This window comes from Bos taurus, chromosome 6, assembly GCF_002263795.3.
Source record: "Bos taurus isolate L1 Dominette 01449 registration number 42190680 breed Hereford chromosome 6, ARS-UCD2.0, whole genome shotgun sequence".
Lineage (NCBI taxonomy): Eukaryota > Metazoa > Chordata > Mammalia > Artiodactyla > Bovidae > Bos > Bos taurus.
Window position 1 is genome coordinate 42,013,408 of NC_037333.1, and position 21,934 is coordinate 42,035,341.

Genomic DNA, 21,934 nt, shown 5'->3' on the forward strand with positions numbered 1-21,934 from the left:
ATTCTTTGAAAGCTGACTACAAAACAATAAAATGTGAACTTACAGAAACCAGACTTAGACTTACAGAACTCAAACATCTATTTGTGAAGAGAATCCTACACTATTAACACTAAACCCAAAAGGAGAGATGACTTAGATCCAAACAGCTGAGCTCTTTCCTAGTGTAGACCCCACCCACTGTCTGCTGGGTTAAATAACACACACATTAATCCTTCTGCCCTGCCTGATAATCTACTTACTCCTTCACCTGTTCGGGACACTAGGTAGGTAGCCTAATTTGAGAAGTAAAGAGAAAACCAAAATACAGAGCTGAAGAAAATCTACTCCAATTAAAGCATGCTTCAAGACCATTTCCAGTGAAAATGCTCTTTTGTAGTTTTAAGAAAAGAAAATTCACTTAGAGTAAAATATATCATGTTTCAAGATTATTTGGTGCTTTGATAAAATATTATCTAGATAACAGAAGATTCAGAGCTGGTGGCAGAAATCAAAACGTAGGCATCCTCATTCCCAGGCTAGCCTCAGGCCATTGCTAAGAAATGTCCTTCATGCTCATCAGTAATTTCTTCCACTCTGCTCTAAATGAATGTATACACACTTCAGGATGTTAGTATCTTAGAATAACCACAATATGCAATAAAAACTAGTACGGCTAATTTCATAATTATCAACTCAGGGATCAGATTCACATAAATGACTCATTAATAAAAAGATACGCTAATAACTAGCTATTTCACAAAAAAATTAATAAATACAAAAATAGTAAATAACAGAAAACATTAACTTGATTAGCATTAAAATTGAAGACATTTGTGTCAGTGCTGCTGCTTGCAGCAACTAAACTGAAATTATCACCATTACTCTAAATACAAAAGGAATCTAAAAAATTACGATGTGTAGTCGGAGAGGCACTAAATAGCAAAGTAGGAAAATCTCTCACTATTCATTGTGTGAATGTGAAAGTTAGTCGCTCAGTCATGCCTGACTCTGCTACCCCATGCACTGTAGCCCTCCAGGCTCCTCTGTCCACGGAATTCTGCAAGCAAGAATACTGGAATAGGTATCCATTCCTTTCTCCATGGGATCTCTTGACCCAGGGATCAAACCCACGTCTCCTGCATTGTACTCAGCTTCTTTACCATCTGAGCCACCAGGGAAGCCCCATTCACTGGGTGAGGAAGTGAAAGTTGCTCCGCCTTGTCTTCACGACCCCATGGGCTATACGGTCCATGGAATTCTCCAGGCCAGAATACTGGAGTAGGTAGCCTTTCCCTTCTCCAAGGGACCTTCCCAACCCAGGGATCGAACCCAGGTCTCCCACATTGCAGGCAGATTCTTTACCAGCTGAACCATCAGGGAAGCCCTATTTACTGTGTGTCTTTGGGCAAATGAATCACTCTTGATTAAGAGTTGGACAGCGTGTTTCCAAATTTTAAGGTCAAGGTCTAGTTGAATTGATTGGCTTAAAGTTTACTGAAAATTCCCGTACCAAATTCAATCCAATACATTTCACTTAGTAGTAACTCAATTTCCCTTTAAAATCAGAATGACACCAAATGTCACCTCTTCCTTAATTAAGGGAGCAATTTACGTTAAAAGTTAAAAAAAAAATCTTCATTTGAGCTTAACTATGCATAGGGAAGAAATTCGAATGCTTAGTGTTTATGCATTAACAACTGCCATACCATTAAAACTGCATAGTTACTAAGGGAGTAGCACTGAATGGTAGTGATATTTTCATCCGAATAGAGTATATGGCACCCATCGGACTTCCAGCCTCCTTGTCCATTCAGCAAATCGAAATCCCACTGGGCAGCCACAGCATCTGCTCCATGCGCAATTCGACGCAGTGTCACATTAACGGGGATGTGGTGGGTATCAATGTTCACACCATCTGGAGGAAAAGGGAAATAAAAATATTTCTGAAACAAATTTCATGAACAATTAAATGTCAACATACAAGAATGGGCATCTGCAAATATCTTTTTTTCTCTAGTGACTCATTAAAATGAGAAGGAACAAAAATAAGCATCTTTAGGAGCAGGGAATGATCGAGTCGTGCTGTCCAGTGACTACAGGAAGACATACGCCACAGACAAACCTATTTTGGTGAGAATCACGGGGGTAACCACTGTACGCCGTTTTCCATCATCAGCCAAATTTGTTGAATTCCCGGTGGCCGGAAAAAGCTTTCCATTGCGGAATGCGATGAGTTGCAGCTTATAGAGAGAGTCATCACTTGGTCTGACTTCTCTTTTTTGCTTTGGTGAGAAAAGGGAAGGAGGAAGCTGAATAGAAGCCTCCACAATAGTGTTCTGAAAATATATTAAAAAAAAAATAAAGAAAGAAGAGTTGACATCTTAGTAGTTTAAAACCAGAAACATTTCAGACAGTTATGAATACTGACTAGTTACATGCTGAACACAGGTTTTAAATATGAGTGAGATTTAGTAGTTAAAACAATTTATTCATTAAGTGAAATGCCTAAAGATCATATAACAGCATAGAACAAAAGCAGCAGAAAATAAAGAGAAATGCAAACTCTATTTCAAATCATTAAAGTAGTAAACAAGGGATTATTTCAAAGTGAATTTTCCCCTGATACTGTACACTGCTGAAGTAAACTGCATTAAACAGAACAAGATCTCAGCGATCACTCTGCCTATGAATTTTACAATGACAAAATATGGTGAATGAGCACAAAGGGAGCATATCGCTAATGTGAATATAATTAATTTGGGCTTGTGAAACTTTAAGGTGATTTATGATAGATTCCGACTGTCAAAGAACAGAAGAAATTACACAACAGAACTTTAGACTCAGAAACACATTGGGTTTATAAAAACACAGTCACAAAGAGGAACAAGTGAAAATGCTGGCCAGGCACTGGATGTTCTTCAGGTTATTTATTAGGGATTTTTAAAGTATAAATTATTCAGCATGTAATGAAAAATAAATCTGTACACCAAGAAGATAAATAATAATCTAAAAACTTCCCTATTTTAAGGACTCATCACAGAGCCTTTCTCTTGGCACCAACCTCTCTCTCCAACCCAATGCTCATGATGCCAACAGAATTTCCTCTTCAACAAATGTGTTGTTATCTCAGTTCAAGTAACACCTTGGCTCCCAAATGTTTAGAAAATACAGCCAAAAATTCTTAAGTATGCCATATAATTTGGCTAAAATCCTTGCCGCAAATTCATCTCCTAACACTCCCTACACCACAACCTATGACTGGGCCACAGTGAGTTTATCACTTTTTTTTTTTTTGGCGGGGGGGCGGGGGGGCGGGGGGGTGACATTGACAGAAAAATATGTATTTTTTTTAATTTATTTATTTTAATTGGAGGCTAATTACTTTACAATATTGTAGTGGTTTTTGCCATACATTCACATGAATCAGCCATGGGTGTACACGTGTCCCCCATCCTGAACCTTCTCCCACCTCCCTCCCCATCCCATCCCTCAGGGTCGTTCCAGTGCACCAGCCTGAGTGCCCTGTCTCATGCATCGAACCTGGACTGGCGATCTATTTCACATATGATAATATACACGAATCGAGTTTATCACTTTTTGACATCCCCTGCTTTTTCTTCTTTTCTTTTCTACTTATTTTTTTTTTGGCTGTGCTGGCTCTTCATTGCTACACAGGCTTTTCTCCAGTTGTGGCAAGTAGGGGATACTCTCCAGTTGCAGAGCGTAGGCTTCTCACTGCAGTAGCTTCTCTTTGTTCTGGGGCACAGCCTCTATAGTGTTCAGGCTTCAGTAACCGTGGCACATGGGCTCAGTATAGCAGCTCCCGGGCTCTAGAGGACAGGCTCAGCACTTAGTTGCTCCATGGCATGTGACATCTGCCTGATCAGGGATCCAGCCCGTGTCTTCAGCATTGGCAGGCGCATTCTTTACCACTGAGCCACAAGGGAAGCCCCATCCCCTGATTCTTAAATGCCACTGTGCACATGCCAGTATCTCTGGCTGAAATGCCCCATGATTCTTTTATCTGGTAAGCTCAAACTGGTCAGATCTGATTTTTAGTAAGTTAATTCTGCTGCTTCTGCAAAGGATGGATCAGGATGAGAAAGGCTGGCAGCCAAGAAGAGAGTGACTTTGCAAGGTTTTATTAATAGGGCTTTTGGGGGTGATTAATTACATCACTGCTCCAGGTACTGCTCCCTATTCTGGGCTCAGGCAGCATTCTGCACACAGCACAGCATAACTAAAGTCCTCAAGTATCACAGTGTAACCGACTGTCTACTCCTCTTAACTAGGGTGAGAGAACTTTCGAATGCAGATAATCTCATTTATTTGGGGACTGCCTATGTTAATAATAGTTCCTGGCACTAGCATTAACAAAAGTAGCCCATTGTTTATGAAATTAATGAAAGTCTGTGTGGCATTTTTAAGGTTCTACTGAAGCAAACGATTGACTTCAGAATTAGTTCTTAACTACTGTGCTTAAAACAGTGTTGTAACACAGCAGATAACCATAAATATCTGCTGAGAGCATTTTTGAAGTTTAAATATTGATAGGTGAACATTACTTTTAAATTGCAGATAACAAGAAAATATTTAGTAGAAATATTACATCTAAGAAAACATATAATAAGGTTTCTACTATTCTTCCAAATACAACTTGATAGGCAAATAAAGATATTACCAATTCATTCACTAACGTAGTACATTTCTATTAAGCATATAAATTTATCCTAAGTATATAAAGATGCATGCCAAAATGGAAAAACATCAATAGATCAATTTAATTAGAAGGTCAAAATCCTGATGAAATGTTACATGCTGGACATTTATTAAAACTTAAGTACTTAAAAGTCCATAAAATAATTCTATTATGAACACAAAATAACTTGAAAACAAAGTACAGCTCTCTGGGAAAGTATTCCTTATGATAAATCAAATTAATTTAATAAAGAAAGTCATACTTTACTTTCTAAAAGACAGCTGAAAAAGGAAATGACAATTACAGTTTCTACAAGTCCAATTTTTTTTCTACACAAATTTAAACTGGCAAAACCAACCCAACAACAACAAATTTAAAAAACTCTGGAGTAAGGACAAATCCCTGAGAGATGAGAGCTATAAATTCAAGGCTGTTACATGCTTACAATTTATAAGATACCCTTCAAAGTTCAATAACGAGTATTGCCAAATAATAATTATAGGTCCCTTGGGGTAGCCTAGGGGAGATGGAAAAGCAAACTTCACCTGTATCAAAAATATTTTTATAGTAAATATGTTAACACTTGAATATTTAATCTCTTTAAAAGAAGTCCTGATCATTTATTACAGAAAGGTTGTAAATCTAATGAAAAAATTCACCAAGAAGGACATCCCTGGCAGTCCAGTGGTTAAAACTCTGTGCTTCCAATGCAGGGGGTGAGGGTTTGACCCCTGGGTGAGGAACTATGACTCCACATGCTATGTGGCATGTCCAAAACTAACGGACATATTTGATACATTTATTGTGACTATACATTTGCCACTTAGCCTGAAGACAAAAACACAAAGGCAATACTTTCATTCAACCATATATTCATTTTAAAATGTATGGATTACAGCAATGGAAATTGATATAAAACATATGAATTATAGCTACTAAATCAGAAAAGTTTCTTTCCAAAACCTTTGGGAAGCCCTCTTACACTGTTGGTGGGCATGTAAGTTGATGAAGTCACTATGGAAAACAGTATGGAGGTTCCTTAAGGAATTAAAAAATAGAGTTGCCATATGATCCAGCAATCCTACTCCTGGGCATATATCCCACAAAACAAAATTCAAAAAGATACCTGCACGCCTATGTTTACAGCACACTATTCCCAATAGTCAAGATGTGAAAACAACCTGAATGTCCACTGAGATGAATAAATAAAGAAGATGTGGTATATACATACAAATGAGACAGTATTCAGTCACAAAAAAATAAAATAATGCTATTTGCAGCAACAAGGAAGGATCTAGAGATTATGACACTAAGTGAAGTAAGTCAGAAAGACAAATATCATATCTATCACTTACATATGAAATCTAAAATACGACACAAATGAACTTACCTACACAACAGCACGCATACACACACACACACACACACACACACACACACACACACACACACAACTGACTTAGGCTGCCAAAAGGGACTAGGGGAAGGATGGGCCGCTAATCTTCGTGTTAGCAGATGCAAACCTTTATATATAGACGAGGTAAACAAGGTCTTACTGTATAGCACAAGGAATTACATTTAATATCCTGTGATAATCATAATGGAAAGGAATATGAAAATGAATATAAATATATATATGTATTGATATAACTGAATGACTGCTGTACAGCAGAAATTACCACAAATCCACTATCCTTCAATTAAAAAAAAACAACTCTTTTGGAAAGACATGTTTTTGGGGTCTATTATAATATCTATTGAAGATTATATGCCACCCCTGAGGGGGGGAACATGGGATCTGCAACAAGAAACCACAATTTGGGTCCCAGCATCACCAGAAAGCAGTGGCTAGACACTGCAAGATTTTGTCTACCCTCTGAGTTGCATTTGTTACATATACCTAACGACCTTCCTAACAAATAGTTGTGAGGACCAAATGGGATCATAACCATGACAAGCATGAAAGGCAATGGAACTGTGGGTGGTGTTTTTATTATTATTTCAGGCATAGTTTGTTATATTGCACTTCACAGATACTGCATTTTGGGGGTGGGAGGAGTTGTTTGCTTTGATTTTAACAAATGCAATGTTTGTGGCAATCCTACACTGTCAGATGGTTAGCAATTTTTAGCAAAAAAAAAAAAAAAGTATTTTTTTATTTAAAGTATGTACATTATTTTTTCCTCTTCATGGATCATGACCTTGCCAAGGCAAAGGGGCTTGCATTATTCAACGAAGCTATGAGCCACGTCGTGCAGGGTCACCCAAGATGGACAAGTGATAGTGAGAGTTCTGAGAAAATGTGGTCCACTGGAGGAGGAAATGGAAAACCATTCCCCATGAATAATATGAAAAGGCAAAAAGATGACATCAGAAGATGAACCCCCAAAGTCGGAAAGTGTCCAATATGTTACTGGGCAAGACTGGTGGGCAATTACTAATAGCTCCAGAAAGAATGAAGAGCCTGGGCCAAAGCAGAAACGACGCTCAGCTGTGGATGCATCTGGTGGTAAAAGTAAACTCCAATGTCATCAAGAATAACACTGCACAGGAACTTGGAATGTTAGGTTCATTGTTGCTGTTCAGTCACTATGTTGTGTCCAACTCTTGAGACCCCATGAATTGCACCATGCCAGGCTCCCCAAGTTAACTGGACACGGTCAAGCAGGAGATGCCAAGAGTGAATATCAACATCTTAGGAATCAGTGAGCTACAATGGACGTGAATGGGTGAATCTTAATTCAGATGACCTACCTACTACTGTGGGCAAGAATCCCTTAGAAGAAATGTAGCAGCCACCATAGCCTACAAGAGTCTGAAATGCAGTAGCAATCTCAAAACAACAAAATGATCTTCACTTATTTCCAGGCAAACCATTCAACAGCACAGTAATCCAAGTCTATGCCCCAACCACTAAGGCCAAAGAAGCTAAAGTTGACCAGTTCCATGAAAATCTACAAAACCTACAACTAACATTAAAAAAAAAAATGTCTTTTTCACCACAAGGGACTGGAATGCAAAAGTACAAGTCAAGAGACACCTGAGGTAACAGGCAAGTTTGATCTTGGAGTACAAAATGAAGCAGGGCAAAGGCTAACAGAGTTTTGTCAAGAGAGAACACTGGTCACAGCAAACATCCTCTTCCAACAACACAATGGACGGCTTTATACATGGACATCACCAAATGGTCAATACCAAAAACAGACTGATTGTATTCTTCACAGCCGAAAATGGAAAAGCTCTATAAAGTCAGCAAAAACACGACCTGAAACTGACTGTGGCTCAGATCTTCAGCTCCTTATTACACAATTAAACTGAAGAAAGTAGGAAAAACCACTAGGCCTTCCAGGTATGACCTAAATCAAATACTTTGTGATTATACAGTGGAGGTGATGACTAGATTCCAGGGATTAGATCTGGAAGACAGAGTGCCTGAAGAACTATGGACAGAGGTTCCTAACATTGTACAGGAACATAGCCATAGCAGAGAACATAGCCATCCCAAAGGAAAAGAAACTCAAGAAGGCAAAAGGGGTTGGGAGGAGGATTTACAAATAGCTGAGGAAAGAAGAGAAGTGAAAGGCAAGGGAAAAAGGGAAAGATATATCCAACTGAATGCACAGTTCCAGAGAAGAGCAGGGAGAGATAAGGCCTTCTTAAATGAACAATGCAAGTAAACAGAGGAAAACAACAGAATGGGAAAGACTAGAGGTCTCTTCAAAAAAACTGGAGTATCAAGGGAACATTTCATACAAGGATGGGCACAATAAAGGAAGGAAACAATAAGGACTTAATAAAAGTAGAAGAGATTAGGAAGAGGTGGCAAGAATACACAGAAGTACTGTCCAAAAAAGGTCTTAATGACCTAGATAGACATGATGACGTCGTTATTCACCTATAGGCAGACATCCTGGAGTGTGAAGTCAAGTGGGCCTTAGGAAGCATTACTATAAATAAAGCTAGTGGAGGTGATGGAATTCCAACTGAGCTATTTCAAATCCTAAAAGATGATGCTGTGGAAGTGCTACACTCAATATGCCAGCAAATTTGGAAAACTCAGCAGTGGCCACAGGACTGGAAAAAGTCAGTTTTCATTTAAATCCCAAAGAAGGACAATGCCAAAGACTGTTCAAACTACCGTACAACTGCGCTCATTTCACATGCTAGTAAGGTTGTGATCAAAATCCTTCAAGCTAGGTTTCAGCAGTATATGAATTGAGAACTTCCAGATATACAAGCTGGATTTAGAAAAGGAAAAAGAACCAGAGATCAAATTGCCAACATCTGCTGGATCATGGAATAACCAAAGGAATTCTAGAAAAACATCTACTTCTGCTTCACTGAATACATGAAAGCCTTGATTATGTGAATCTCAACAAACTATGGAAAATTCTTAAAGTGATCAGAACATCAAACCACCTTACCTGTCTCCTGAGAAACCTGTATGCAGGTCAAGAAGCAACAGTGAGAACCTTACATGGAACAATGAACTGGTTCAAACTTGGGAAAGGAGAATGTCAAGGCTGTATACTGTCACCCTGCTTATTTAACTTCTATGCAGAGTACATCATCCAAAATTGGCAGGCTGGATGAATCACAAGCTGGAATCAAGATTGCTGGGAAAAATATCAACAACCTCAGATATGCAGATGCTACCACTCTAATGGTAGAAAATGAAGAGGAACCAAAGAGTTTCTTAATGAGAGAGAAAGAGGAGAGTGAAAAAGCTGGCTTAAAACTCAGCATTCAAAAAACTAAGAACATGGCTTCTGGTCTCATCACTTCATAGCAAACAGAAGAGGAGAAAGTGGAAGCAGTGACCGATTTTATTTTCTTTGGTTCCAAAATCACTGTGGATGGTGACTGCAGTCATGAAATTAAGACGCTTGCTCCTTGAAAGGAAATCTATGACAAACCTAGACAGCGTATTAAAAAAAAAAGCAGAGACACTTTACCAAGAAAGGTCTGTATAGTCAAAGCTATAGTTTTTTCAGCAGTCATGTATGGATGTGAGAGTTGGACCACAGAGAAGCCTGGGCGCCAAAGAATTGAGGCTTTTGAACTATGGTTTTGGAGAAGACTCCTGAGAGTCCCTTGCCCTGCAAGGAGCTCAAACCAATCAATCCTAAATAAAATCAACCCTGAATATTCTTTGGAAGGGCTGATGCTGAAGCTCCAATACTTTGGCCACCTGATGCAAAGAGCCGACTCAGTGGAAAAGTCCCTGCTGCTGGAAAGGACTGAAGACAAAAGAAGGGGGCGACAGAAGATGAGATGATTAGACAGCATCACTGACTTAAGGGTAAGAATATGAGTAAACTCCAGGAGACAGGGGAGGACAGAGGACCCTGACATGCTGTAGTCCATAGTGTCGCAAAGAAATAGACAGGACTAAGCAACTGAAGAACAACACTATTTTTTAGGCATAATCAATCACACATTTAATAGACCACAGTATAGTGTAAATGTAACTTTTATATGCACTGGGAAACCACAAACTCATGTAACTCACTTTATTACAATATTTGTTTTACTGCAATGATCTGGAATCGAACCTACAATATTTCAAAGATCTGCTTGTACTGTTGCAGGGTAGCAGGTGTTATCTGAAGGCTGGGGAGAGAAAATGCCTTGAAGTAACTGACTTACCAACAATCATCTACAACCTCACGTTCTGACTTTCACAGTTCAGAATTAGTTTTAAATAATCAAAACTGACAAACTATAAACACACATGAAATTAATGTCATCACTGAGCTCTTATCATGAATTTATTTGCATGCATTTTTGCTTATTTAGAATGACACTACGAAGAACATGGTTAAGTATCTTAAGGGAGGTTAACTCAAATATTTCCATTAGATTTTATCATTCCTTGTGAAATCTGGACTCCAAAAACTACGTAATTGAGAAATTAAAATTTTTTGAAATCCTAATTTTGTTTAAGTCTCTAGAATTTTAACAATAAAATTAGAATGAGTCAAAGAGCTAGCTGACTGAAACAGTAATTTGTTCAAGTTTTCTTGACTATCTATTCACTGGATTTTAAACAGATAGGTGTTCAGATACATCCTAATTATTTTCTTATGTATAATTAGTTATTAACTGCATTCTATCTTTTGATTATCTCACTACTGAAGATTAACAAGGATTATGCTTGCCTTTAGAATTTTTTTAACTGACTTCACTAATTAAGTTTGGCCGTTAATTTTTATTCAATGATGTTTATTAGATGTTTCATTCCTCTACTCATGGCGCTGTGCAGAATCTGGAGATAAACAATGAAATAAGCCATGGTCCCTGACCTCAAATATTCAAAATTTAGCAAGGAAGAGACAACAACAATAATACAACAATACAAGCTTAACGTTTATTAAGTGCTAGACCTGTACACACACTGCTGTGTGTGTCTACGTATTTGCCTCATTAAACCCTCTCAATAACCTTTTGAGTTTAACACCACTTCATGATTCCTATGTAAGAGAAAGGAACTGACATTCAGAGAAGTTAAGGTACTTGCCCAAGTTTGCACAGCTTTTAAGTCGAGGAGCAGAACATGAACACATTTTAGTAGCCATATCTTCTAGCTTCTAACTCAACTCACCAGCATATCAGCTTCTATTTATTCCAGACAATGAACAAAGCACTACAAACTAATGGCCACAATGAATTCTGTCTGAGGAAAAAAAGGAAGCTGCCGTCTGAGCTGGTTCTTAGAAGAGAGTAACAGGGATTTCCCTGAGCAGGGGGGTGACTGAGGGCATGAAAAGGGGCACATGTGAAGGAAGGAAGCGTGAAGATGTACACAACTGCCTTGGAAATGAAAACTTTATTTGGGCTAAAGCCCTCGATGGGACAACAGAAACGTGAGATACATAAAGAAAACCTGATTTCCAAATTCCTGCCAAGAAAATTTTAAAGAACTAATTCCTTCTGGCTACATTAACAATTGAATTCAAAACACCAACAGTTACTAAAAGCTCTTAATATTTAACAAAAAATAGGCAATATTTTGTGATGCTAACAAATCTGACTTATGGTACCAACAGTGGAAGGAAGCATTTGGTAAAGAAAAATTTTAGATCAGGTGCTGAAAGAGTCACACCACAGGTAATTCAATCTCCAAATGGTTGAACGACTGAGGGCCAGCACTGGAGTTCATCAATGACGTAAAGAGCAGCTCTGACCTCAAGCAACCCTCAGTCCAGTGCAGGAATAAGAAGCCCATCGGGCCCCTGTGTGTAACATGCGATGACAGAGAGATGAGCAGAGTGAGGAAGAGAAATGAAGATGAGGATGGGAGAGGCAAGGATTGACCAGATGGAATTAGTTAGGATTCTCGAAGGTTACGTCTTTCTGCTGGGTGTTATCACAGAACCAAGCAGCTGGGGAAGGGAGGGGAGTAGAGAAGCAGGGATTCTAGTAGAAGAATTAGCATGAGCCTGGCCTAAGTAAAATTGGTCAGTGGTTGGAAGAAGACAACAAAGGAAGTTTTCTTTTACTAGACAAGGGCAGATAAATGCCAAATTATTAAGTTAACTGACAGCCAGCCTCCTTAAAGGACATGAAGAATTTATCGTGGGATCTGCAAGAGTCATCTCCATGTTGGACAGATCCAGGGATAACATTCACAATCAAAGAGTATGAAGAGAGGGGAAGGTCCTATAGGTCCTTGGTTCTGCAGGTCCTTCAGTTGCTAAAGGGTGGACAGACTGGAGAGTATCCAGAATGTCAGCTGTGGAGGGACTCAGGAGACGGGGGTTGGGGTGGGGGCCGGGGGTGGGGGGTGTGGCTGGCGGTGCGGGGCCACGGCACAGCTATTCACTAAAGGGTAAGGAAGCACTTCAGTATTTTACTAACTGCCATGGTTGGATTGGTATGCATTGGCTGAATGCAGACCAACCTGTATGAAAAACATGGATTTTTTTTAATCAATTTATTTTAATTAGAAGATAATTACTTTATAATATTTTGATGGATTTTGTCATATATACATCAAAATGAATTGGCCATAGGCATACATGTCTCCCCCCATATCCTGAAACCACCCCCGCAACCTCCATCCCCACCCAATCCCTCCAGGTTGTCACAGAGCACCAGTTTTGGGTGCCCTGCTTCAGAAAAGCATAGATTTTTAAGAAGAACCTGGAAACACAAGAGACTAAACAGAAGCTCACAATGGTATGGGCAATACAGAATGAAAGTCCAAACTGGGCTGTGATGGAATAAAGAGAGTAAAGACAGGACAAATAGAGATTCAAAAAATATGTAGAAAACAACTCCAGTTAGGCTCCTACAGCTAAGGACTGCCTTCTTAAGGGTTTAACTTTATATGCTAGCGTGTTCTCCCATCCAAGGGCAATACAATCAATTATGACATCTTCAGGATGTCTAGTTAGTCCACTGATGGCATTAAAAAAAAAAAAAAAGCACAAGCAAAGAGAGTAAAAACTGCCATAATATAAAGTCTAAAATGTAAAAGTTTTCTGTTAAAATGCTAAGGCATTTTGCATTGTCAATGCAAAATTTTTTAACTGACTTTTGTATCACGAAGGATATGGTCCTTTTTCACTCGGTATAAGCATGTCCATCTATGAAGCATGAATAATAGTGTGATGCATCCTTGGTTTCTGGCCACAAGATGATCTTAAAATGATGGAACAGTATGAAATTGACAAATTTAAGAGTGTTCATTTAAAGCTTTCTACTTCAGCAGGTAGAACCCTCCTTACCCAGAGGGGTAGGTTGTGAAATTGATGAAATGTTGAGTTTCATCATTTTTAATCCCTTCCTACCAACTGTGATCATCTAAGATAGAAGGGTTCATCAATTTTAAGTGTTCCTCAATGACACACACCCCTCTCTCGTGGGCCTGTGTGTGATGCTGTTTCGATGCCTTTTGCAGTACGTTTTTACCAATACTACACTCTAAGCAAAGGAGCAGACATTAAGGAGTTGCACTGCTAGGTGCAAACACTCTCCAAGAGTCAAGAGTAATAAATACATCTTGCTAATATTCCTCTGAATATATTATCATTAGACATTCTGATATAGTTGAGATAGCTGTCTTGGGCAGTGGGAGAAGTTAAGATTATTTCTAAATTAGGCAAACTGGCTGTCCTTATGGAGGTCACAAGTGTAAAGCGTGACTCCAAACCCACTCCAGTATTCTTGTCTGGAGAATCCCACGGACAGAGGAGCCTGGCAGGTTCCCAATCCACAGGATTGCAAAAGTTGGACATGATTTAGCGACTAACCCACCATCAGACTAAACCACTCAAGTATGACAAAATATATTAATTCTTCATTTATCCATTCACTCATTCATTCAATATTCATTGCATTTCCAGTGTACCAGGACACCTAAGACCTATTTGATTATTATCAGGCATTAAGACTGGAATGGATGGAATATTGTTTACAATATAATTAAGAAACAAACTATAAAAAAAGAAAAGTACTGTGTAATTAAAAACCACCAAGAACACAATTACACATAGCCATACAAAACTCAATGAAAAAAACACAGCTCCATTAGGGTGTCAAACTGTACTTCCAACATTTGCTTCAATGTAGTTTAATAAAACACGCCTAAACCCCCAATTTTAAAAACCAATAAAAATGCTTTTAATTTTGCTTGCTGCAGTGAAGTCGCTCAGTCATGTCCGATTCTTTGCAGCCCCATGGACTGTAGTCTACCAGGCTCCTCCATCCATGGAATTTTCTAGGCAAGAGTACTGGAGTGGGTTGCCATTTCCTTCTCCAGAGGATCTTCCTGACCCAGGGCTCAAACCCTGGTCTCCCACATTGCAGGAAGATGCTTTACCATCTGAGCCACCAGGGGAGCCCCAATTTACAAACACACATGTGTGTGCACTTCTGTGCAAAAAATCTTGATATACAGATGGCTTGATTAAATGCCTGGACTTTCCCATTAGGCCCAGGAGCACAGAGCCACAGGCACCAAATACTTTTAGGAAGTCTACAGAAACGTCTTCATGTCTTTAAAATCAGCAGCATAAAAATGAACTTTAAAGTCAAAGAAAATGTCTCAATATGTAACTAATATATTCATGCTTTTACCACTCCAGTCATAAAATTTAATTTTGATATATTCATATGCAGAAAGGGGTCCAGAGGGCAAAAATGCCTAGGCCCATGAAAGCCATGATGTGTTCCTTCTTGGTCTGAATTTCTTTCAAAACAAGAACAAAGGCAATTCTAATACACTTCTCCCTCCCAACAACCTTTCATAAGATTATTTTTGCAAAGCAGAGCACTTAAGTGCAGCACCCTCCATACCCTCGAAGGACTGATTCCAGGATCCTCTCGGATACCAAAACCTGTAGATGCTCAAGTCTCTTATTTAACATGGCATAATATCTGTATATAACCTAGGCACACCCTCTGGTATACTTACTTTAAATGATGTCTAGATTACTTAAAATACCTACTGTGAGTGTTATACAAATAACTGTAAATATAATGTAAATCCTATGCAAATAGCTGCCAGCATGTAGCAAATTTAAGTTTTGCTTTTTGGAACTTTTCGGGATATTTTTTTAAATCGGATATTTTCAATCTGCAGTTTGGTTGAATCTGTAGATACAGAACCTATGGATATGGAGGTACTGTATTCTAATCTAACTACAAAGTCTTAAATGACTACAGAATATAACGTACCTTCAGAGCCAGACTTGAAAATGTATTCGAAACGTTGCACTTAAAGCTCAGCTGTTTATCCAGGTTTCCATCCAGATCTCGCCTCCCATAGTCAGAAAGGCCTGTCCGGTCAGTGGCTGCCACTTTCTGGAACACGGTACATGTCATCCCAGTGAAGCCAGTAGCCTTGATGACATAAGCTTCCAGAGCAATATTGGGTGAATACTTCAAAAGTCAATCAAACAGGAGTTACAAAAGATTTATAACATAGGGGGAAAAAGCACTTTCAAAGAGTTTAAAACACAAAATACTACATAAGCTAGAAGACAAAGCTTGAGCTCTTACTAAACAAAGACATTGTGTAGATAACTGGCAGAATCAAAAAAGATGCCAACTACAGAAGGATGTCCTAAAATAGCAAGATACCCACGAAGAGGAAAAAAGTCATGAAGTATGGAAGATCAGATATAAATGAGAAGTCAATTAATAATTTGAAGAGTAGTTGCAGGAATCTATAAGTTGAAAATGGAAGTATCCTGATTAAAAAAAACAGCTGGAGAAATCAGTGGACCCCCTTAATGATCTTAGTGAAAGTGAAGTCGCTCAGTCGTGTCTGACTCTTTGGGACCCCATGGGATGTAGCCTACCAGGCTCCTCTGTCCATGGGATTTTCCAGGCAATAGTCCTGGAGTGGATTGCCATTTCCTTCTCCAGGGGATCTTCCCAACCCAGGGATCGAACCCGGGTCTCCTGCATTGTAGACAGACGCTTTACCGTCTGAGCCACCAGGGAAGTCATAATGATCTTAGTACACTTAAAAGCTGCCTTATTCAACGCTTCATAACATCTTTACACTTCTTCCTTTCACAGGAACATCAACACTTAGCATTAAGTTTCACCAATAAAATCTTTACACAGACTCATGGCAAAGTTTTCTTCAGAAAAGGAAGGGAGGTGCTAGTCCAAATAGAAATAAATGAACAGATTCTGAAGGGAGAATTAGGCCAGAAAAGTCACCTGAAAAAGATGGCACCTGTCCTCACAATGTTAAGCAATGCAAGAGTGTGACTGAACTTGCGAGTCTATCAAAACCCACGGTCTGCCGATACAAACAACCAACCACCCATGTCCAGGAGTTTCTGGCACCACTCCCGCCTGTTAGAACCACGACAGAGCTAACATAAGAAGTGACAGGCTGACCGGTTTCTTTCACATCCAGCAAGATGACAGGATGTGCGGTAAACTCCTTCCTTTAAGGATGGTAAATTCTACGTTTACTATGGAAGCAGGGCACCATTCTAAGTGCCACATGTGGACAAAGTTCTCCTTTAAACATTTTTTTTTTTTTAATATTGGACCTTCATGTAAGGTGTCCAGAATCTATCAGGAAGATTAAAATTTTTAAATATAAGAAGGTAGAATTTTTTCAAGTACCATATATATAGTAGAATATATCTGGTGGTTCCCCAAATTTTTAAGAGTAAGAAATCTTTGCATTTAGTTTTGCCCCAGAGATGACACAGTGTGAAAAATCGTACTAAATTCAATCATACTTACCAGCAAATTGTATTTGAAATTTTTTATTAATCAAAGACACATTATAATTATGATAAACATGTAAAACCTCAGTTGAAAGAAAACTGCCATTTTGAAGTGCCCTTGAAGCCATGTCCTAAGTAGATATATTGTTTCTCAGGAACTTTTTATACTTTGAAGTGGTGTACAAATACCCCCTACACCCTCTATTATACCTGTGGGTTCTCAGGAGAATGAAGGAAGCTCTTTGTGCTGAGTAATAAGCAAGGCTGAAGCATAGGATGGAAATGGGTTTAAATGATCTGGGAGGACCAAGTGTGGCCCCCAAACTGGCAAGCTCATTTCAAGTAAGGTCATAGAGAGCACCTACCCTAAACTATGTTGTCCTGACAGGAGCCAGTCTAGGCCTCCATTCTGTTTATTATTTAAGAAAGTAATACTAAACTTAAGTGAACAAAAGGATCAATAAAACACGGTCTCATCAAAAAGGTTCCATCAGTTAAAGACAGTAATTTTGAATTGTATAAAATCACAGGAGGAAGTAGAAAACATTCAACGAACCCACTAAAATAGTTAGAAAATGAAGATCATGGGCCAGAGCAGAATATGACTGCTAAAAGAATAAAATAAAGCATTATTTATCATAGTTCCCACATTTATCATATCTACATTTTAGAACAAAAAAAGCAAGCAGTACACCAAGAAACTCTACCCAAACAAAATTTAAGATTATTTAACACAGTGATCATTGCTGTTGGTTAGTCACTAAATTGTGTCCAAGTCTTTTATAACCCTCTGGACTGTAGCCCGCCAGGGTGCTCTGTCCACGGGATTTCCCAGGCAAAAATACTAGAGTGGATTGCCACTTCCTTCTCCAGGGGATCTTCCCAACCCAGAGATCGAACCCGCATCTCCTGCACTGGCAGACGGATTCTTTACCACTGAGCCACCAGGGAAGCCCAAGAGTGGTTATTACATATAAATCACTCACTTCCCCCAAAGTGGAACTGACTGAAAAATGTCAATAGGTTCACAAGAGTTGGGGGAATCCTAGCTCCCTTTTGAAATTGAAACCTGGGCAAGCAATCAAGCACTGTCTCAAAACATCCTTCAGGGCCCAGAAGACAATATCAGCTAGGATGCACGACGGGCATGTGGCAGGAGGGCAAGGCTATGGTGTTCTTATTTGTGTTGTGGAAAGTTTCAGAGGATGAGATGGTGGTAACTGTTCAAATTACAAATTAAGCCCAGTTACCAAGAAAACAGACTATTCAGAAGCAAAACTGTCTTTTTAAATGTCTGAGAACAGTAAATTCTGTAATAATCAGCAGTGACAAAATACTCACCCCATAATGGCGATGAGACCTATCTATTTTGAGGTTAGAGCTGCTTTCAATGAACCTTTTCCTTAGAAATCTAGGATAACGTGACACTTACTGTTGAATAAACATGAGCTCCGTTTGCCAGTCGGTATGTGGCGATGCGCTGCAGACACTGAACGATTCTACTGCAGGCTTTGGCCTCCCTCTGCGCCAGCCCCAGGACGCGTTCATCAGCCAACATGATGTTACTTGCAATGTCAACCATCACATCGCCAAGCTAGCAGGCATGCAGGAGAGAAAAGGAAGATCTTTAAAGCCCACACAGGAGGCTTTACATCATCAAAATCCTAATGAGACACTAAGCTGGGCATTCAGTCTAAATTTCCACAGGAAAACCCAACAGGCACTTGACTCATTTCTCATTAAGGCATCTTCAGATAGGAAGAGCACAGTCATTATAACCATTTGGTAACATTTAGCTCAAAACAGTGTATTCACGTAACCACCAAATCATCAGGGAAAAGAGTGACATGTAGTACTTAAACTGATAGGTTGGGGGGTGCAGTCAGGGAGTCGGGGGAGAAAGGCATTTATATTAATCAAGGGGAAGAAAATTACATGATTCTCAGAATAAACAGATCTCCACTCTGGAAAAACACTTATCTTCTTTTTGCATAAGTATTACTTAATATGATCAAGAAGTATCTGGCACAACATTAAATCAACTATACTTCAGTTAAATTTAATTAAAAATTAAAGAACATACTGGTGACCTCTTTAGCATCCTGTCATGTTTAAAACCCTAGGTATGTCCAACTACTGTGAGTTCTCTGTATGCGCTGGGCCATCACGTGAGTCTGTGCACACACGGTTCCCTTTATCTTTATCTTGAACAAGCTGCTTCTTCCCTGTCTCCCAACTCAAGGGATGCTTTTAGATTTACATGGTCAAAAAAACAAATGAATCCCAATAAGTGTCCACTTTTCCACTGCTTGTTTGTTTCATTTCCTGAATTATTTTCATTAGCTCAGTCCGTAACTTACAGATGTAAACATCTGTCAGGCAACACCAGTGAAATATCAATGGGCTGTCGTTGCTGGTGACTTGTATGTCTCATTTCAGAAAAGTGCACTGAACAGTCCAGGATAAGGAGAAAGCCTGTTGCCAGGAGGGTCTACTATTGAGCAAACCATTCACAAGAGCTAGAGCACACAAGCATTCTGGAGGTAGCACTGGAGGGCTGACAAGCTGGCAGGTCCTCTAACCAAGAAAAAAGCCTCAAACGCCCCAAAGCCAAGCCAGACTGCCAAGGCCATTTCAGCAGATGTCTTTTCATCACCCCAGAAGAGTCCAGCTGAGCTTTTCAACCCTGTTCTGTCTCCAATACTCTTCCCAGGGTGTGTAATTATGAGGGCTGAGGTGGGTCTGGAAAAAGATCAGTCCTTTCCACCCATGCTTCTTTTCAGGAAGAAGACAAGCCTGCGGAAATCTACCGGATTCCACCCCCGAGCCATGGAGCAGGGCTGGCACCTCCCGTACCTTCCTTTATTTGTGAAACAAGGATAATAACCATCCTGTCTTTTCTGAATGTTGTGAAGATTAAGCTCCACTAATAACTATAAGGCTCCTCAAACTATGCCTTGCACATGGCAGGCATTCAAAACACAGCTCTAATTTTACTGCTCCCTTTTTTTTTCCATTTCCATCCCAAAATAAGTCTTTCTGAGAATGACAGGCTCTAGAAGTGTTAAGAGGGGTACATTTTTAAAGTCTACATGTTCATATATAAAGAGGAACAATGTACCCAGCAAAACTGCCTCTATCTCCTCCGTAAAGCCCCATCATCTTATCCAACTCAAATACAGTTAATTGACTTCATACTGCCGTTACCATCATGTGTCACAATTCTGTCCTTATTTTAATTCCAGTATAAACATCTTGGGGGCAGGGACAGCCCCCAATGTCCTACTTATATTCATACTCATTCATTAGAGTAACTCCTCGTATAAAAGCCAACAGCTATATAATACCCATTCACTCCCTGACTAAATATTTATTGAGGACCAAGGTGAGCCAGACACTATCCCCAAGCAATGGAGATACAGCAGTGAGAGAAACATAGAAGATATATTTTGGAGTTTGTATCTATCAAGAAAATATATAACAAGCAACTAAATACATTTTTTTTAAGTGACTAGGTTGTGATACCTGCAAGAGATGAAATAAACAGAGTAATAAATGACAGATAGTAATGGAATTTAACCGCAAAACCCAATTTTAATGGACTCACATATTCTCTCAAGAGGCAACTCATTCAAACCCAAGACATGAACAAGATCAACTGACAAAGAATGAAGAAGAACCTATAATCAAACTATGTAGAATCCTGAGTCTGTTCATTTGATACAATTTATGAAAACACCAGACTTCCCTGTGGCTCAGATGGTAAAGCGTCTTCCTACAATGTAGGAGACCGGGTTCAATCCTTGGTTCAGGAAGATCTCCTGGAGAAGGAAATGGCAAACCACTTGAGTATTCTTGCCTGGAAAATCCCATGGACGGAGAAACCTGGTAGGCTACAGTCCACAGGGTCACAAAGAGTCAGACACAACTGAGCGACTTCACTTTCTTTTCACTTTCATGAAAACACCAGCACCTCATAATATATTCCTAAAAACAATAGGTATGGGGGTAAATTTCACTTTAACAGAAGTGCTTATTTCTGGAGTTATGAAGATGGGTGGTGACGCCTGCATTTGTATATCAGCCACTTATACAGCAACTGGAATAATAACTACCACCTCTTAATGGCAATTCAGAGAAGCTAGAGAATTTGGTTACATTTTTACCTCTTATTCTTACCTTTCAAATTTGTATTTTCAAAACTGTATACAAAAATAAATAAGAGATGACACTGTATGATATGTTCTATAGCTATCAGAAAAGAAATGGCCATTGCCTGTAAAAATTTAAAAGATCAAATACAAGAAAATACCAATTCTCCTCCAAGGCCCTCCTCAAATATTTATGAAGTATTCAAAAAAATCAGCAATTTTACAACTAGCTTGGAAATTTCTTTACAAGTTCTACATGTATGGGCTTTATGAAACTCTAACATGAGACCTAACTGATACATCATCTCTTTTGAAAAGCTGTTTATTTTTTAATCAAGGAACTACAGCCATGGGTCACTAGATAATGCCAGCCAAGGAATTTGACATGTGTCAATAACTGTAAAACAACAAAAAAAAAGAAGTAGTAGTAGTATCTGTAAGAAAGTATAGAGCTAATAAAAGGGGTTGCCTTAGCTGAGGATAAGCTTTTTTTTCCCCATTATTTCATTATAAAAGGCTATGAATTAAAGAAACAGTTTTGTAGCCAAAATATCCCCTATAGCAAGCAATCATGAAACACTACATGCTTCTGGAGCTTGGTTATGGAAGTAGTTCTGAATCCTTCATGGTGGCAAAAAAGGACACAAAAAGAATAACAGTACATGAAAAATTACACCGGATTAAAAAAGCATCCCTGAAATGTGACACACAGGTACAGTTTAATAACCGTGACCAATGTGCGGGGAAGCACCGTATTTCTCTTCGACCGCATTCCCTGAAGGCCACGCCAGCCACGGAAGGGTCGGAGGAGTCATGCACCTGCTCTGCCATCTGTCATACCACAGGGCGAGGATCAAACGAAAACACTGTGAACGCACTTCATCCAAGATAAAAGGGGAGAG

General features: G+C 39.2%; 1 protein-coding gene across 4 annotated transcripts in view; it reads right to left on the reverse strand.

Moving 5' to 3' along the window:
- The window catches only part of ADGRA3 (adhesion G protein-coupled receptor A3), a 132,458-nt gene that overhangs the window by 28,812 nt on the left and 81,712 nt on the right, over positions 1 to 21,934 (reverse strand). For all 4 annotated transcript variants that reach the window (XM_059887743.1, XM_024993526.2, XM_024993527.2 and 1 more), the window contains 4 exons: positions 18,314 to 18,475; positions 15,362 to 15,565; positions 2,102 to 2,315; positions 1,686 to 1,894 (listed from right to left, as the gene is read on the reverse strand). In XM_059887743.1, the coding sequence (XP_059743726.1) occupies positions 1,686 to 1,894; positions 2,102 to 2,315; positions 15,362 to 15,565; positions 18,314 to 18,475 (789 nt within the window). The remainder of the gene's footprint in view (positions 1 to 1,685; positions 1,895 to 2,101; positions 2,316 to 15,361; positions 15,566 to 18,313; positions 18,476 to 21,934) is intronic.